The following is a 19,975-nucleotide window of genomic DNA, read 5'->3' as shown; positions in this document are numbered from 1 at the left end:
TAAGCTGCATTCACGTTGCTCGATAAAGGTGGTAAAACAGCGTTCTCTGCTTTAGAGGCGTTCACGTACGAAAGCTACTCACAAATAGTATATCACTCACAATCAAATTTGTCACCATTTTGTTTCTAAGCTAGACATATAAAACCAAACAGACATATAAACAGTTTTCAGAGACATCAGAAGTAAATCTACATTCTGAGGTAGCGAGGTAGCCTAAGTGCAGCTTTCTGTTAGACAGTGACATTTTCAGTAACTGGTGATCCAGTGTCTGAAACAAGTTGTTTTTACCTCCCCTTTCTTCCCCCTTTCCCCCTTTAACACTCCCTTTTCAGTGTTAGATTGATGAATACCTGCTTTACATTTTGTGTAATGCCCAGCATGCTATTCTATAAATCATATATTTGTAGTGTCTGTGAGGAACAAGTATGTCATAAAAAACAAAGTTGTTCATGAGTTCAGAAACACAGGCCTAGATGTAGTTTAAAAAACAAAAAAAGTGTAAAACTGAACACATCATTTGTCCCATTCATTTAGTTGAAATTTTAAAAACTGCCAACGACAACAGCCTGATAAACGTCAAACAACCTTTCTGATCAGCTTAGCATGTCTCAGCTTGGTGTGCAGGTGTGTCACCTGCTACTCAAGCCTCTTGGTGTGCAGGTGTGTCACCTGCTACTCAAGCCTCTTGGTTGTCAAAAGATCTTTGCACTTACTATAGGAATGTCGTTTGGTGCCTCATGCGTTGTCTTTTGTTCTGTGACTAGATCTCTTTTTGCCTTGGGCTTAACTTACTCTTGACTGTGCAAATACTTCCTGCCTTTGTGGATTCTGAGAAAGACACTGGTGGGGAGAAAACCTGAGGTTACCTGTTTGGAGGACTCTCTGGATTTATCTGCCTGCCCCCGTCACCCCCCCCCCCAGTCAAAAACAAAAACAACAACAACAACAACAACAACAACAACAAAAGAAAAAAAAACAGCTCAACCAGCTCAACCACATCTGACTCTGTGACTTCATTAAACATGTTAAACTTTCACTCTTGTGCGCTTGAGTGCTCTATTCCTGGAAGCATGTACAAGAAACTCTGAGTTTAAAAGTAAACTCTTGAGCTGTTTAACTCTGAGCTCAGCAACTCTTTAACCCGATTTCCAGTGGACACAGGAATATGTATGTTTGTGTCCGTGCTGACCATGATATTTAACTTACAAAACAGGAGAGAAGAATTAGGAGAGTCGTTTTAATCGGCTTGCCATTTTGTTACAGACAAAATATGAGTGTGACATAAAATTTAAAATGTTTTGTAATGTGAATTTCCATTAGATGCACTAATTTTAGACAATCTAATTATTGAACTGTGCCCCTGACAGGGCCGAAGTGTAGGTCACAGCAACTGAAGATAAACATCTGGAGACTCAGATCAGACACAGACAGTTGTGAGATTAGTTGCCCAGATAGCAACAGACTCTGGACAAATTCAGTTTCAGTTCAATTTATATAGCAGCAAAACACAACAATAGTTCCCTCAAGGAAACTTTTATTGCAAGTTTAACACCGTACAATAATAGACAATAACAAACTCCAACAATCAAACAACACCTTATGAGCAAGCCCTTGGCAGCGGTGGGTAGGAAAAACTCCCCTTTAACAGAAAAAAGCCTCTGGGACACTCAGGGTCCCCTCAGGGAGGAGCAGCCATAATATAATAAGGATAAAAAATAGGATAAAAGACAGAATGGAAGAGAGCCCAGGATGAATGATAACTAATGATTAAACACAGACTGCTCTATAAACACATAGTGAGTGAAAAGGGTGAGTGAAGAAGAAACACAGTGCTTCTTGATGTCCCCAGCAGGGGGAGCTTCAGTGTCACCCGATCCAGCCCTAACTATATGCTTTGGCAAAAAGGAAGTTTTAAGCCTATTTTTGAAGATCGAGAGGGTCCCTGTCTCCTGAATCAAAAGTGGGACCTGGTTCCACAGAAGAGGGCTCTGACTTCCCTCATTTTTTTAATTAAATAAAATCTGTTTTTGCCCTAATTTGTGACCATTTCGTTGTTTGAACAATTATTCGGTAAAATACTGAATTCATAAAGGGATGGCACAGCTGCCTGTCGATCTTCTGCTCAGTCCTACAATGATCTCTGGCTCACTTTTACAGAAGTCATGAATGCTAAAGTATTTCCACAACCGAATGCCAATTTTTGGAAAACAAACAAACAAAAACGAATGGAAAAATATGTGAATTGCTTATAGTTGTATTATTATAAGATGTTTTTAAAGTAATAAATTAAAAGAAAAGCTGCTCTAACTCTAAGTTTGTGTACTGTTGGCTAATACAAAGTCTTAACAGTGGAAAACTTCTTTTAGAATGGGGCACCAAGAAATCGCTAATGTTTTAAAATGTTAAATTGAAACAAATCAAACACTTTAAGTCTTCTACACTTCACATTTGTACGTGTAATATCTGTACATATATGTATGCTTTTACAAGTGAAAAAAAAAACACCAACAATGTAATCGCATTTAAAAGAAAGTCACGTGCAGGAGTTTCGTCTTTCATCATTTATGTTTAAATTGCCATGACAACAAAGGCGACAACGTCAATAGCGTTTTATTCAGTGCTGTTCATCAGAGGGCAGTGTAGCCTTGACAACACCCACTGCAAAGAGCTGTCATTAGTTTGTGTGAGGAGGCGCATTTTTGGGAAATGGAAACCAAATCAGTGTTACCCTGAAACGCAAGCAGGATGTGTCATCAGGGACACATATGCATAGGTTACAACATACTCCTGTCCAAGGTGTTATGAAAGCAAACCCCCCATACATTACATTGTAATAACTGGTGTGACAGAGAATGAGGGGCTAATTGGACAACTGTAGAGACTGTTCACAATCTTTATGGATGTAAAGATCCATCCATAAAGACTGTAAAGAAAGGTTTGTGTTTAATTTATCTTCATGTTAGATTGTCAAAAATCGCACACCGTTACTGAAGTGAGTTGCTTGGTTGATGAAGTGCAGGGTGATGGTCTGCTTAATTTTTTTTTAAAAAGTAGAATTGTCTCCATCTGAATTCCAGAAGGTCAACAGCGTGCGTCCTTTCACAGTGGGACATTATTTATAATTTGACAGCTAAACAGAAACAACAATGAAATGCTGAGTTTATGTAGCGCCAAACAAGCACGTTTGTTCATCACTTTTGACTATGCTAACCTAATCTTAAAGAGTCTGTGAATGAAAATTAAGTTCAAGTCACTGAAATGTTTTTGACTTATGCAGTTAAAAGGCACAGATGGAAGTATATCATAATATTTAACCGGTGGAAATATTTGACTAAAAAAATAAACCTCAGGAAAGGTTGGAATACCAGTTCTGTGCAAAGTAGCAAAAGGACTGTGTACTGCAGGACAAAACACAGTGGTTTTCCTCTGATTTTAAGTGGAGCAGAGGGAAGATTTTGCAAGTGTGAGTAAACGGAAATGCAAAAAATTAAGTCATTAAATACTTACACATTTACAAAGATCTCAAACTGTTAATGTTTCCAGGAACATTTGAAACAAGAAAAAGCAGTGGACACTATGGGGGGAAAAGAGGCATTCCATAACCGTTAAATATGATTAGTTTAAGTAAATTCTTTCTCCACACACCCACGTGAGAGAGCAAAGAGTTCATGTTCTGAAAAAGAAAGAATTTTACAGATATAGATTTCTTTCTAAACTCTGTACAACTCCACCCTGCACTTAGTTATTAAAAAAAAAGATTTGCAGTAGTGATTCAGACAACTAGAAAAACAATTATGAAACAATCTTGCGTTCAGCTACTGCCAGCTTTTACAGCATGACCTTTCAAAGGCTGTCTGTTCAGAACCACACAGAAAAAAACCTGCCTAAACCGTTTTACTGGTTTATGAGCCAGAATGACTTCATAATGTTTTTAGTTAAGGTTTGCAGCTTGCTACTGAAGATTAAATAGCAAGCTAAAGAAGCAGATCATTTTGCAATGGGCTGGAAAATTAAAAATAAGAAATCTTGACGTTTCCAGTATAAGCTGTATTTGGATTTTAATAAGCATACAGATTTAAATGGATAAAACAAGTTTATATTTATTGCAGTTAAACTGTAACTTAGAAATTATTGAGTCAGCTCTGTGACAGAACGCTTGAAATATGAAGGTTACTAATATTTGAGAAAGTACTTAAATGTTGGGTCTGCTAATTCTTTCTTGACAGTACCATCTTTTCTGTGAGGGCGAGCGGTCCAAGCATGATAATCACTACAACACTATTAAACATCACTGGTTTTATCTTCTCATACATACATTTTGTGTTTTACCCTGTGTCTTTATGGTCACTCCACAGCCTGTCATGGCAGATGACTAAGTCCGGTTCTGCAAGATGTATTTTCATGTTGAAATGGAGTTCTTCCTTCCCCACTCTCTCCAAGCGCTGGTTCATAAGGGATAGTCGGATTGTTGTTCTTTACTGTCTTATATTGAATGATCTTTACCCTATAATCTAAAGTCCCTTGAAATGACTGATGATGTAAAATTGCATTGAACTGAATAATGATTTACACCACTTTGGTTATCATTGATGTCCCACACACTGCTAGCTTGTACCTTCTTTCTGATACTATTATACATGTAGTAACAATTAGCAAACATGGCTGAGGCAAGATTTTAGGGCTTTAATCTGGCACAGTGACCACTTTAACAGACAATAAGATGTACGATCTGAGCTACAGAGGGTAGTATAACTCCTTGTGACACTTCTGAGCATTTGACGAGAAAAACATACAGCAGAGTAAACCTTGCATATATGTGCAGACCTATGTGCGGATGCAAAAGTATTATATGTAAAGTGGCATTGCACCCAAATGTAAAAATTGTTTCATATTGAATAAAGGCATAAATCTACTTAAGTAATGGAACAAATGTTTGAGCATTACAATATACTTTAATTATGCAGAATATATGCTCTATATTACTAGATCATAATTTTTGAATGTTTATATCACATGCTTTCAATTATTTGTGCATCAGGGGGTAGCTTTATCTGTAACAATATAGCTTTTTATTACATTTTATGCTTTAAAATCTGCAGAATAAGTAACTTAAGAGTTAATATAAATGTTATAGAGTAAAAAGTACAACATTTGAAAGTTTGGAAGCAGAAAACAAAAAAGCATAGACTAAATAAATACATGTTACATTTTACTGGTCCTATCGTCACTCTCATTCACTGGCATTGGATATTATAAGTGTCACAGTTCTCTAGCCTAGTACCAAATTATTTCGCGGTCTCTTTCAACATCATCGCTGAAGTGTGCTGACCCCGACAACCCCCTCACTCCACCAGGGTTTCACTTAAACCGAGCTGAAAGCTGCCAGGACTTGTTCATAGTTGAGTATTTAAAGGGATTTTGGTTTTGCACCAATCAGAATGCTGTTACCAGTTTTATGTTGATAACTACAAAATTACCTCATGAATATATATCAAAAAACCATTTAATGCTCTACTTTGTTTCTCTAATTTTATGATGAAATGACTTTCATTTAGTCTTTTAATCCCAAACAAATTTATATTTGACATCTTTCATTTTGTCTTTGTAAACAGCATCAAAGTATTCTGCTTCTGCCTCTGTTAGCTGATTCTTCCAGTCTCCAGCAATTCCTGAAACACAACACACAGAGAAGAATTAAACCTAAACTGAAGGAACTGTTGTGTCCATTATTTTAGATTTAAAATCTAAAATTCTGTTACAGTTTTTCTCATCTCCCTACATACTATTAACAGGCTTATGAGCTAAAAATCCAAACCCTACCTCAGGTGATCATTTAGAAAGTTCTTGGTTCATTTCTAAAACCTAGGTAGCATGTCCAGGTGCAAACAGAGTCAAAACTATTTGTACACCAATTAGAACCGATAAAAGAGCGCTGAGTCAGTGATGCAAAGGAGGAACACAAGGACAAAAAAAAATTACCAATAATCCAAGGTCCTTTTCCTGCCTGCATACTTTCATTTTAAAACCTGCATCCACATTCACCTCCTCCCAAAGTCCTGTTTAGACATGCCAGCCGAGGCTATAGAGGGGTGGATAAGAGATATAACTCATGCTATTTCACCATACAGTACAGCTTCAAAACCAACATACTTCGGGGGGGTTTTGACGAGGGGAAGGGTGGAGGGAGGTAACCATTCTCAGTAGTATTACAAAAACACACCTTTCCTGAGGAATTCAGACTTGCTCTGGTCCATGAATTCTTTAGGAACAGCCGAGTAGTTTGACATGCTGTTTTTCTTCATGTTCTTGAACAAGCATCGTTCTGCTATCTTCTCTATCACTTCAGTATCCAGAGATTTCTCCATGAACTGAGCGATTCTGGTCACAGAGTCCTTCAGGTTCTGCACCGAGCAGACAAACACCGTTCAGCTCATGTTCTTACCACAAATCTCAGTTGTGACTCTTTTTTCATGTTTAAATTATTTGGAAGGCATTTGGAGTTGTTCTCACCTTTAAAAGTTCTTCATAGGAGATGTACATGATGGACCCCTTATCTTTAGCATTGAGCCAACCCTTTACATGGTCAAACCAGGAGCCAAATATAACTAAAAGAAAAAGAAAAGATTCCCTTTGAGTTATTATGAATACAATAATAAACGTCTCTGCACTAATGGTTCAACTTCAGCAATCCTTAATCCTCTTGTTTCCAGTTATAAAATACAACTGAATAAAAGGCTAAATGTTACCTACTGTTCTAATACAAAGTAAATGAAGAGTGTATGTTCCATAGGTGTAAAAAGAACAACCTTCTCCATCTAGGAACTTCTGGAGGAACTCGCTCTGTGGGCCTGGTTTCACCAAGAACGAAGTTGACCCAAAATAGTGAAAAGCAGACGTAAACACATCTTTGGGGTTCCTCATGATATAGATGACCTGGAGTAATGACAAATCATTATTTCACTTTAAACATTCAACATTTAAGTTTGTATCTTTATGACCAACTAAAACTACAAGTTACACTTATCCATTCACACAGGTCTGTTTTAGTTAAAGCACTTTATTACACAGACAAAGCACTTTGAGTTCATAACATGTCCTTCACATGCAATCACAGACCTTCTCACTGGTGATTTTTTTTTGTAAGGTTACTTACTTTGCCATACCAGACACTTGGACACAGGCACAGCAGAATACAAACCCTGTATTTCTTATAGGAACTACTAAGTAATAGCCTGAGGTGTCATATGAAGCTGTCAGTGGTGAGTAATAGAAAATCCCCTGCTCTTGTTGTTGTGTCTTTTAAATTGTGTTGTAATGTTCTTTCAGCTACTTCATTTTCTTTCCACATCAGTTCTCTGTGTGGAGGAAACCTGACAAAGACTTTCACATTTTTCTCCAACAAGTTGTATACTCAGTGTTTTATCTTCTTTCAGGCTAATATTAGGGGCTGTTGGTTGCATGTCTTATATTTTACAAGTATTTTTATGTTGGCTGCCTGTGCTACATTCATGTTTTAAACCACTCAATTTACATTTATGCCTGGATGAATCACAGCATATCTATGCCAATTATTTATTATTAAGGAGGAGAAGCTGCTACTCTATAGCAGGAATTAAAGAGACCCGTAAAACATCCCCTTTCACATTTAAATTAACAGCTTTAATGACCCACAAACCAAACTATGTGTGCAGACCTACCTTTGGTTTAACTTCAAAGAAGGATGGCGGCATCATGCTGTAGTGGAAGTGAGTTGTAAACATGCGTGGAGACGGCCTCTTTTCAAGGTTGAGGGTGAGGGCTCGATTCTCCTCCAGCCATGGAACACGGTCCCAGTTGTGAAGAGTCTCAACGGAGGCCGGATCCCCTCCGCTGATGATCAGAGGGAGAATCTCCTGCATCCATGTCGTACCTACAAAAAAGAAACAATCTCATGTTTTGATTTAGCTTTTATTTTGGCCTTCCAATATTAGAGCTATTAAAGTGTCATTGTACACCAACTTCTTAAATTCCAGTGTCAGTTTTGATTAAGCATGCCTCACTGCCACCTTGGTAACAACTTCAAGTAGTTATTTTGAAGCCTCTATTTCAATAAACAGAAAGAAACCATGGCTGTCACTGTCACGTCTACACTGGCAGACGTGGAGTGGAGAGAGTGTGAGGACCTAAACGCAACCATTGGAGACAGAACGGAACTTGAACTGAAAGTGAGCCTTTATTACGGCAGAGCAGAATACAAACAAAGCAAAACGTGACAAAGACTAAACTAGTAAAACCTGAAAAAGAAGTACAAGGAAACTAAAGAGCTGAGCACCTGAGATGTGGAACATGGAACATCGAAACCTGGAGCATGTGAAGCAAAAGCAATGGGAAAATGTGAAGCAAAAAAAACAAAAAACAAAACCCACAGAGACGCAACAAGTCTACTCAGGAGGTCAACCGCAAGACAGTTCAGGAGGCCAACTGTGTGGGAAGTGGCGGCGGTGGAAATGAAGTAGGTCAGGAGGCCAACTGTGTGGGAAGTGGCGGCGACAACAGAGCAGGTCTGGAGTACACCTTTCTAGGCTATTAATTGTGGGTCTTCTTCGTCAAAGTGGCTGGTGTGAACAGAATTTCCCAAACTTAGATAATAAATAGAATCAGTAGGATAATATTAATAATCATGGCTAGTCAGGGAGGCATCTTCTGTTATTCCAGGAAGAGGAGCAGATACGAGGTGAGGTCAGACGTGGACGGAAAGAGGAGAAAAATGGTAAATGGCCTGTATTTGTATAGCGCTTTACTTAGTCCCTATGGACCCCAAAGCGCTTTACACTACATTCAGTCATCCACCCATTCACACACACACATTCACACACTGGTGATGGCAAGCTACACTGTAGCCACAGCTGCCCTGGGGCGCACTGACAGAGGCAGGGAGACAGCAGGACTGCCACGTCGCTTACTGAAGAAGATAGTCATAATAATACATTTTATTGTTGTGGTATAAAACTGTACGGCTCGACTTGAGGCTCATCCTTTGTGTGAAGGCAGACGGCTGATTTCAGATGGAGGTCTAGTGCTGTAAACTTGTAATTTCAACTGCTGAAGCAAATTAAATCTTTTAAACGACAGGCATTCTCCTGTACTTCCTTAACCTCCCAAGACCCGAACTCTTCCACAACATGCATTTTTAATTTCTCTTTGATATTTGGGCATATTGGGGCCCGATGAATGTAAAAACAAAGAATTACCAGATTTTTTTTTTACCTTATTTTTGTTTTTAAGAAAAATGAGAGCCACAAATGAGGATATTCATTTAAAATTTTGATAGAACAGTAGCAGTATGATGTCCTCGTAAGTGGATATCAGGCCCATGTAGAGCAAAATTGAGTATTTTGGTCTAAATAACCCAAAATGTGATGTCCACATATGTGGACGGCAGGTCCTAGGAGGTTAAGAAAAAACTGAACATGTCACAGGCCGTGCAGGACGTGGACAGGGACCAGATGGTGGCCCCCAGTGAAGACAGGCAATGGCTGAGCGGGCTCACGTGAGCCTCCAGCTGAAACACGAGGCTGCAAGGGCTCAGCTGAGGCGAAACAGGGCCAGCAGGTGCAGAAACCTCTGGCTGAAGCAGAGCTGTCTGGAGCTGTGCAGGGCACACAGCCGGCTCAGGATGCAGCAGCTGGGGCTGCGCAGCCCATGCAATCTGATTGGGATGGCTAGCTGGATGAACTTGCCTGAGCTCCCAGCTGACGTAGGAGGAGAAGAAGGCTGCACTGACTCCAGGAGTGCAGAGCCAGCTGAGGTCACAGGCTCAGCTTCTGGGGGGAGTTTCAGTTTCTGAGGAGCCCAATTTCGCAGTCACACAAACAGTCTCAGAATAAACAATCTTTGGAATTATTATTCCAGACCAGGGAGGAGCTGGAGTAACACAGTCCTTTAAGTCCTTAGAGCAGATGATTCTGTCTCTGAAAACACAGACTTTAAATTTCCAGGCTCAGGAGAAACGTAATCAGAGGTCGGAGAAAGTCCACTACCAAGAGGAAGCCGGAAACCAGGCTTTGTAGCCGGCTAGCTACAATCTTTATGACCATGACGGTATTCCTTATTGGACCTCTCCAGCCACCGATCGCACAGTAAATCCACTGTGTGAATTAAGTCCTCCTGGAGCTCCTCACAAGGAGCGAGTGCTGGGTCCATGTTGTGGCCAGATTGTTCTGACACGTCTACGCTGGCAGAGTGTGGAAGGGAGAGAGTGAGAGGACCCAAACGCAAGCATTGGAGATGGAACTTGAACTGAAAGTGAAAGTGAGCAGAATATAAACAAAGCCAAAGGTGACAATGACTAGCAAAACCTAAACTGGGAGAAACCTAAAAAACAAGTACAAAGAAACTAAAGACCTGAGCACCTGAGACATGGAAACCTGGAGCATGGGAAACACGAGACATAGAAACACAAGGGGAGATACGCAGACAATCCGGCAGCAAACAGAGGAAGACAAATGGCTTAAATACACCAAGGGATAACGAGGGAATGAGACACGGGAGGACAGCACAGCTGGGAGTACTCACACATAACGAGACAGGGAGGAAGCAAACCTAAACACACTAAGCACTAACCCTGGGTCCCCAGACTCAGTACCGTGACAATAACCAGGGTTTAGACATTAGTGAGGTCCAGAATCTTTCATCTTAATGTGCTAGACCAGATATATTTTTCACTTGTTTGCCTTACCTTGTGATTGTGCAGTATTCAATTATTTACTATAGGCCCACAGTAGTCAGCAAAAACTCGCTCACCTCATTTCATGACACTGGCAAACCTGAGTGCAGCTGGCAGCCCACACATTCTTCAAATTTAAAAAAGTTGATGTCAAACGTTTGTGATGGTTTGTGCTGCAAAAAGTTTTGTTTGTGCTGCTCAGATCTGTCTTGCCATTCTAGCAAAACTGAATGCTGGCTTGACAATGAACCAGTTGTACACAGTTCCCTAACTATTAATTGTTGTCTTGTAATAATGAGAAAGCTTACACTAAAACACAATAAGCCATCCATTTTTCTTCAGTTAGCACTGTATTTATTTAACTCTTTACATTTTATCCAAGCTAAAGTCCCTGTCTAAGACAGAGCTGATCTATTGGGATCTAGTCCACTTCCTGTTTGTCCTTTTAAATCCATCCATCACCCGCTGATTGTTTTTGGTGTTCACAAATACTTTGTAGAGGATATGTCCAAACTGTAATAAAATTTCACTTGTATCCCTCCAGCAAAAACCACGATTCTGGTAGTGAATGGTTGGTTGAGAATATCACATTTTAAATAGGCTGATTCTTATATAGATTTTCTACTCTCCCAGAGTACTCAAAGCACTCTATACAACATGCTACGTTCACCTATTCTCACAAGCACTCTAAACTGAGTGCTCTCTAACTATATTCACACCGATGGATGCATCAGAGAGCAACTGGGCAAGTAGCATGTAAAGTCATATATCTATTGTCACGGCACCTTTAATAAAAACATATTGAAAAATGCCAGAAGACATTTTTGAGCCTTAGTACCACACAGCACATTCATCCTGGGCTATATAGGGTCAGTCTCTTCGGAAAAACCAGCATTGTTCCAAAAAGTGATTCTGTGATTTTTTTACGTTATTGCTCATCTTGATAAATAGAATGTACTGAAAATATTTTACGAGGGGTTTGTATATAAAATGAAGAAAGAATGCAGGTATAATGCACTAATGCAGGTACAGTTGCTCTGTGCAACTGTACCTGCATTAGAATCAGTCCAGTCCTTTCTGCTCACTTAAAATCTCTTTAAAGACCTGTCATTTCATATTTGTGGCATTTCCGCTGCTCTCTCAATAAGATCAAAGTCACTATGCTAAGAAAGGCCTGCAGCTGCTGGCTTGTAACAGGACTGTTAATTCTCAGAAGGACTTGCTATCATTCATGAGACATATGTCTGACAGATTATAGGCCAACTGCTCATTTAAACGTTTAAACACCAGTGTTGTGCCAAAAAAGTGACTTCCAGTATTTCCCAGAAAATGATTGTTATAAATGAATTTCTTCTAATCTGTAAAACATATGTCAAACACATCTCTCATGAATGATATCATGTCATTTTGAGCTAGAAGGAGCATTCCTATCACGAGGCAGGTTTTGCCAAAGTATTTATCCAGCTTTCACTGACATCATTTATTTATTTATTTATTTATTTATTTTTAAAGAGATCTTACCAACAGGGCAGCAGAAATTACAAATCCAGCACTACAGTTCTATAGAGATATTTTAAGTAGACAAAAATGACTGGACTAGTTATACAATAACACAGAGTCATAAATATACTCATAAAACAGGTAATGTATGTATTTTATTACTCTCATACACTGCTTCTATAGACTGTAGTCAACACAAAGACATTAGCCATAAATAGACACGGAAACATCGGCAATAACTTTGTGGCAGACGGTCACTGGTGATCCAGAGAAATCAGGTTCTCAGGTTTGGGGTGAATTGCATAAATATTTAGACGCCGGCATCTCTTACCTGTTTCTACCGGAAATTCAACGGGGATGAGAGCTTTCCAAAAAAGGGCCCCACATTTGAAATAAACCCCACAATGAAATTTAATGCTAAATACATACCATTAAAATGGTCGCATAAAATGGAAATGAAGAGCAATCCTTGTTTTAAACGACGTGTTAGACCAACGCCAGGACGATTATAGTGTAATTGCTGCTCATAATAAGAAAACGACAGGTTGAAAAATCCTCTTCCAGCCTACTAAAACAAACCCCCTTTTTAATATAAAAGAAACCATTTGCAATCACTCACCAGACTTGGGGTACGTTACAATAAGGATGTCATCCGGACGAAACGTAAACTCCTCGTAGTACCTGAGGCTCTCGGGCGGATGGAGACTTGAAGGCACATAGACGCCTTTGTACAGCGTGTATAACTCTGTCTCAGTCATGCTTCAACAAGCAGAAGCAGCTCAATGAAAACAGCTCTGAGAGCTTCGAGCTGAAAAACTGTTGGACTTTGTCTCAACTTAACGCACTATCACTGTTTTTGTAGCTCGAGGCTGTAGCGCCACTCCCGCTTCTCTCTCCTGTGGTCTCGCGCTCGCTTCTGTTTGCGTCACTTTCCAACAAGTGTGCGCTTCTTCGTCAAAGCTCAAGTATTCATGACTAAATACTCATTGAAGGATACGTGTAAAATTATATATATATATATATATATATATATATATATATATATATATATATACATATATAATGTACAATATACAAGCCGTATTTTTAAGAAAGAAAAAAAAAGTAATATGTAATAAATAGTGTTATGTATATACAGTTGAGTTATTGCACATAGAATTGGTATTGCACAGTGGTGGTCCATAGAGGAAGTGGGAAGTGGGGGGCTGTGTTATCGGTGCATGTGTGAGTTCAGGGTGGTTATGGCTTTGGGGAAGAAACTGTTTTTGAGTCTGTGGGTTTTTGTGCTGATGCACCTGTAGCACTTCCCTGAGGGAAGCAGGCTGAACATGTTGAAGCCAGGGTGGGAGCTGTCCTTGATAATGTTTGCTGCTCTGCTGAGGCAGCGGGAGGAATAAATGTCCATCAGTGAGGGGAGAGGGCAGCCGATGATCTTTTGTGCTGTCTTGACCACACTCTGAAGCCTCGCTCTATCCGCCTTGGTGCAGCTGCCGTACCATACCGTGATGCAGTAGGTTAGCAGGCTCTCAATGGACGAGCGGTAGAAGGTCAGCAGCAGGTTGGAGTTCAGCTTGTACTTCCTGAGGACTCTCAGGAAGTGCAGCCGCTATTGGGCCTTCTTGACGACCGCTGAGATGTTTTCTGTCCAGGAAATGTCAGCAGAGATGAGGACACCAAGTAACCGGAAGGTGTGGACCCTCTCCACACACTCCCTGTTGATGTAGAGGGGGGCCAAGTCAGTGCTGTGTCTCCTGAAGTCAACAATGAGCTCTTTGGTTTTCTTAGTGTTCAGTGCCAGGTTGTTTTCTGAACACCATGCTGCCAGCTTCAGGACTTCCTCTCTGTACTCTGCCTCATCTCCCTTTGAGATGAGTCCGACTACTGTGGTGTCATCAGCAAACTTGATGATGAGAGTGTTGTTGTGGCTCGAACTGCAGTCGTGGGTGTAGAGAGAATACAGGAGGGGGCTCAGCACACAGCCCTGTGGGGAGCCGGTGCTCAGTGTGCGAGTGGAGGAGAGATGAGGGCCGAGTCTTACTTCAGGCTGGAGATGGGAGACTTCTTCGGCACTGGGATGATTGTGGCTGATTTTAGACAGGATGGGATGGCTGCCTGATCCAGTGAGAGATTGAAGAGTCTGGTGAAGATGAGGGTGAGTTGGTGTGTGCATGCTCTTAGTACCTTGCCAGGTACTCCGTCTGGACCGGCCGCCTTCCTGGGGTTCACTGCTAGGAGCACACGTCTGACATCGTGCTCCGTTACAGTGAGTGGAGCGGTGTAGGAACCAGGTGAGGATGAGGATGGAAGCAGGGCTGAGGCAGATGAGTGCTGCTGTTGTAGTGTTTCAAAGCGGGCGAAGAAGCTGTTTATTTCCTCTGCCAGCTGCACACTCGGGTTTTCTGTTTTCGCAGTGCTGCCTCTGTGGTTGATGATGTCTTGCATTCCCTGCCACACCTCCCGTGTGTTGTTGCTGGACAGGTGGGACTCGATGTTCCTTTTGTGGTCTGACTTGGCTTTTTTAATCCCCCTTTTCAGGTCAGCTTGAGCAGCCCTGTACAGAGCTCTGTCACCTGACCTGAAGGCGGCATCGCGGGCTTTGAGGAGTGAGCGGACCTCGGTGGTCATCCAGGGTTTTTGGTTTGGGAAAACCCGAATGCTTTTGTCCACTGTCACATTTGCAGTACAGAACTTGATGTAGTCCAGTACTGATCCTGTGAAAGTTTCTAGGTCCTGGTGTTCAAATATGTCCCAGTCTGTCTCTGTGAAGCAGTCCTGTAGTTTGGAGAGAGCATTTTCAGGCCAGGTTGTAACAGTCTTTGTGGTGGGCCTGGCACTGCGTCTGAGAGGGGTGTAGGCTGGGGAGAGCAGGAGGGAGAGGTGGTCGGACTGACCGAGGTGGGGGAGGGGTATGGCTCTATATGCATGCTTGATGTTGGAGTAAACATGATCTAGAGTGTTTTCTCCTCTGGTGGGGCATTTGACATGCTGATAGAACTTTGGGAGTACAGTCTTTATGTTGGCCTTATTAAAATCACCTGCAATAATGTGAACACTGTCCGGGTGGGCCTGCTGCTGTTCGTTAATGGTGTTCAGCAGGATAGAGAGCGCCATGTTTACATTGGCATCGGGTGGAATGTGCACAGCCATGATGATCACTACTGTTAGCTCTCTCGGTAGAAAAAAAGGCCGGCATCTTACCGACATGTACTCGAGGTTCGGGGAGCAGTGACTGTTTATAATTGTCCCGTTGTTGCACCAGCTTTCATGCACATAAATACAGAGCCCCCCCTGCTCTTACCGGAGTCTTTATTAGAGCTGATAATAGAGCTTATATTGTAATATTCACAATTATAAGTCAGAGAGCAGAAAATAAAACACTGCCACGCAAGCTAAGATCCAAAACTTCATTTCACAGCTGGCACTTTAAAACAAGGATTACAAACAAAGGCTGAAGGGAGGTCACCTATGTACCCGAGGGAGGGCAAAATACAGCCCACTTCAAAGGGATTTATACACTGCAAACAACCGAATGTAAATGAATGGCACTGCAAACAGTGAAAACCATTCTTTAAAAAACAAAACGAGGATGGGGCTCCGATTACACCTCCCAGCCTGAACTTGGATCAGCTCTCCCCGTCTACGTTCCCTCTGACAATTAAACAACGATACTGACCTTACAGAAACACCAGACCTCCCTTGGGATCTGATTTGGTCTGTGTTTCAGTGTTTTTTTTATGTGTAATGTCTTTACTTATATTTGTATAAAGACTTTAGTGTACATAATTTGCAAAGGGCTTATATATAAAACTCAAAAATTACATGTTTTTTTTAATATGTTTGTGTTATTGTACCTCACCAATCCCGTCCTTTTTGGCCACTTAAAATATCTTTATAGATCTATTGTTATATTTCTGCTATCCTTTGGCCGGATTACTCTTAAAAAAATACATTTTTAATGTCAGTGAGATTTTGTATGGGCTAAATAACGGATATATAAAAGTCACTCTGTCAAAAAACTGATTGTGGCTTCTACCTTGTGACAGGAATGTTGTTTGTGGCTCAAGGTAACTTGATATTATTCATGAGGGATACATTTGATGTATGTTTCACAAATACATATACATAGGCTTAAAAGTCCCCTCGTCACACTAGAACACCAATCCCCTTTCTATCTATCTTCATCGCCGGCAGCACCCCTCATCTATGAATGCAAGACTACCATGTCTGTCAAATGCGTTTGTTAGGTTTTGTGAGGTCACAACCTCACAAAACCAAAAGAAATTAGCAACTAGGGCTAAAGAATCAAACTGACATACTGACAACCCCCAAGAATATGCATAGCCCCCCATTTTCTGCTCTTCACTCCCATTACTATACTCTTGCAAATCAGATTCCCCCTTAGTAATACAGAACCAAATTGATTTAGGTATAATGGAATATGATTCCTCTGTATCAACCAATATGAACCCACCTAATTTACCAGCGATGCATCCAGAAACTTCTTTAGCACGTTCTGAGCCTCTGACAGATACCAAATTGGATGGAATGGGCAGGGGCCCTGTGCCTCCTCTAGTTTCCTTGAAATAAGGGCAATTTCACCATATGTGTGGACTACAGTGGACTACAACACTACCAACACCCTTCTCCTGTTACTGGAACTAGCAGGCTGAGGGAGAAGAGTGGGAATAACTGTGGGAATAGAAGCAAAATGCATGGGCTCCAATTCCAGGCACTGAACCGCTCCCTGCAGGGATTTAACTTCTTGCCTCAGTCCTTCCACTACACCAAGTAAAACTTCCAGCTGCTCATCCCTCTTTGACTTTTGTTCTACAACCCCCACACATTACCATCCTTAGCCAAGTGGCCATTTCGCAAACCTCTAATAAGTTCCAGTTCTGCAGTCAAATTTATTGCAGCCGCTAACGTTGCTGGTTTAGCACTGCGAGGAGTAACATGCAAAATCCTACATCCCACATGTGTAATAAAATGATCCCTTGCCAGCAAGTCTTGTGTCACATATGTGTATCATTATCAGTAGAAGTGTACTCTCTACATACCAGCCTATGTGAGGCAATGCCAAATTCCTGGACTGTTTCATTATGTAACTTCCTCCATGCAGAAAAATTCACACAGTTCCAATCTTCACTATCACAAGGATCCGAACACCTCCCCATAGCATCTTTCAGGAGAGTATAATTAGTTTTAGATTAAGCAGACAAACCACTATAAACTTCATGAGCCTGTTCCAATTTTAACTTCATCATCTCATCCCAACCATTTACCTCCACTGCCATCTCAAACTGTTCCACCCTTACTCAGTAAAAGTCTCCAGCATAAAAACTCTCCAGGAGGGCATACAGTTGTTACTTGAAATACTTTGGGAGAGTACTCAATCAAGACCGAAGCAACGGGGTGCAGCAAATCATTGTCATCCTCTGACATCTTCACAGTGAATATCCCATACGTTATGCAACTTCTGCATGCATGTCCATTTCATGTTTCAGAGAGTTAAAATGTGCTATAGTCTGTGGCCATTTTATTTGTTTATTTATTTACTTTACTGATAGGTACTTTGACTTACTTTATCGGGTATTCAAATATTTACTAAAGGTCTTCAGTAGTCACCAGAAGGTCCTCAGTTTTAGGTCAAAGTACCCTGTCCCCATATACCTCATTTCAGGGTTACTGGCATCTCTGTTCATCCTTGTCCTTTGCTCTTTTCAGCTTCATCCGTGCCTTCTTTATTTCCTTTCCATCTTTTCTAGTGCTCTCTGAAATTCCATTAATTCCCTCTTTGCACAGATGAATACATATACAGTCTTAGGGATGTCACTGATGAACTAAACAGAAGCATTTATTTTACAGTAGCCACAGCATTCCATACATTTCTCTTGCAGTGCACTGACAGAAAACCTTTCAGTAGAGCGTACAGCCCGATCCGATCCGGGGGTGGGGGATGCCAGATCAGGCGCCCCCCATCCGGCTCTCCTCTCTCCTGTCTTGTCTCATTTGTCTTACTTCTCTCTATCACCTTTTCTATCCCTTTGAAGAAGTGAGGCTCCTTAAATATTAAGGGGTAACTATTAATTCTCATTTTGAACTGATAGAAGAAAATAAATTGTAGTTAACTAAATAGAAGGAAGTAGAAGAGAAATAACAATCTAACATAAACCAGTGACACACTCTTGGGCCTGATCAACCCTGGCAGGGCCTCCCTGGATGAGGGTGTCTAGTGATAATGGCCGAAACACCCAATGAATCCAAGGTCCACTACTGATGATGTGTCCCAAATTTAATATTATAATAAGTGCTGTCAGGGTTAATCTAGTTAAAATGATGTTAATGGCATAACCACATTAAATCTCCATTAACGAGTTAGCACAGATCGCCCTGTGCATGGGGCTGCATGGCGCTAACGTGTTAACGAGCTAACCGCGCTAACGCCTTCATACTGCACAGGCTATCCAGAGTAAGGCTATACCTGAGCAGAAAAGTGTGTGGAAAACAGCAGGTCCTGCATAACAGGAGAGAGCTTGTATGTCCCAAACATATCTTTCCTCGCTATGCTAAACTGAAACATGGGAAGGACCGTGTGTCAAAATGACAGATGCTACACTGGGGAATTCCAAATTTACGTTTAATTTTGTAATTCTTATGTTTTGCGTAACTAGCAATCTCCGTACAGGTGTTCAGAATGTATTCTCCTGGATAACACTTTTGATCATCTACAACCATTTTTCATTAAACTATGTGAGGTCAAAAGTATTGCTTTGCAACTGTCAACATGTTCTCAAAATGAGTACTTTTTTTCTTCTAGCAAACAAGAATGCAGGTTGTAAGGAAAAGTGAGGGGTAAAAAGCGCCCTCCTCCAACAAGACAAGCTCCAAGTAAATGAAGCACAGAGTGAGACTTCGTGTTGCCCACAAGGGATCAACAATGAACGCAGAGATTCATTTAAGCAACCAGGACTTATGTGGATTTTTTGCATGCGTACAAATGATTACACAACTCTCCAAATATCAGAAATACAAGAATATATCTTTGGTTACTTAAAGCTCTCCTCCCCTCAAACCCAACCGGTCGAGGTAGATAGCTGTCTCTATGAGACTGGTTCTGTGGGAGGCTTCTTCCAGTTAAAAGGGAGTTTTTCCTTCTCACTGTCACCAAGTGCTTTCTCAAAGGGGGTCATTTGATTGTTGGGGTTTTCTCTGTATAATTATAGGGTCTCTAAATTACAATATAAAGTGCCATGAGGTGACTGCTGTTGTGATTTGTAGGTAGTACAAAGTAGTAGGACATATGCATCCTTTGGCCATAAGGATGCATATTCCATTATATCTAAATCAATGTCCTACTAAACAGCTAATATTATGTCATATTTCCAGCTTGTGGTGTGTGCACTGAAATACCAGTTCTGTAAGCTCTGATATTTTTTGACATTTTTATTTTTATTGTTCCAACTTACAAATTTTATGCTATTATAGTGACAAAGTTAGGACATAGACTGGAAATGTAATGGAAAATTTGTGTTTCAACTCGTCAAACCTCTGTGTACTAGTGGTATGGAATTGTGACTTTCTTGTACAAAGAATGAGTATGCAAACATGAAACATGCTGCAAACATGCTGTGTCCAAGGTCATGTGTCTTCATTATCAGGCTGGTGCCTAGATAACTGTGGAGACTGAGTTATCCATAGCTGGATAGACAAATATTGTATTCCCACACAGACTCTTCTCTTCCTGTGATAAGTCAGACTGCTGTTGTCTCT

At 40.8% G+C, this 19,975-nt stretch overlaps 1 protein-coding gene across 4 annotated transcripts; it reads right to left on the bottom strand.

Annotated features, from left to right (window-relative positions):
- Nucleotides 1-4,663: 4,663 nt before the first annotated feature.
- On the bottom strand, nt 4,664-13,129 carry LOC100689712 (sulfotransferase family cytosolic 2B member 1). Of its 4 annotated transcripts, XR_265720.4 has the most exons (7): nt 12,825-13,129; nt 7,698-7,909; nt 6,807-6,933; nt 6,511-6,605; nt 6,221-6,401; nt 5,980-6,079; nt 4,664-5,669 (listed from the first exon to the last, which is right to left on the bottom strand). XR_265720.4 is itself a non-coding variant. In XM_003438659.5 (6 exons), exons 1-6 carry the CDS (start codon nt 12,961-12,963, stop codon nt 5,560-5,562), a joined length of 864 nt encoding a protein of 287 aa, XP_003438707.1. In that variant the 5' UTR covers nt 12,964-13,128; the 3' UTR covers nt 4,664-5,559. The 4 variants fall into 4 exon arrangements, 3 of the variants coding, with proteins under 3 accessions (XP_003438707.1, XP_005448005.1, XP_005448006.1); XM_003438659.5 differs by lacking the exon at nt 5,980-6,079 and having other exon boundaries at nt 12,825-13,128; XM_005447948.3 differs by lacking the exons at nt 5,980-6,079; nt 12,825-13,129 and adding an exon at nt 10,392-10,477.
- Nucleotides 13,130-19,975: the final 6,846 nt, after the last annotated feature.

This window comes from Oreochromis niloticus, linkage group LG8 (genome assembly GCF_001858045.2).
Source record: "Oreochromis niloticus isolate F11D_XX linkage group LG8, O_niloticus_UMD_NMBU, whole genome shotgun sequence".
In the NCBI taxonomy this organism is placed as follows: Eukaryota; Metazoa; Chordata; class Actinopteri; order Cichliformes; family Cichlidae; genus Oreochromis; species Oreochromis niloticus.
This window is presented reverse-complemented; position numbering and strand designations above follow the sequence as displayed.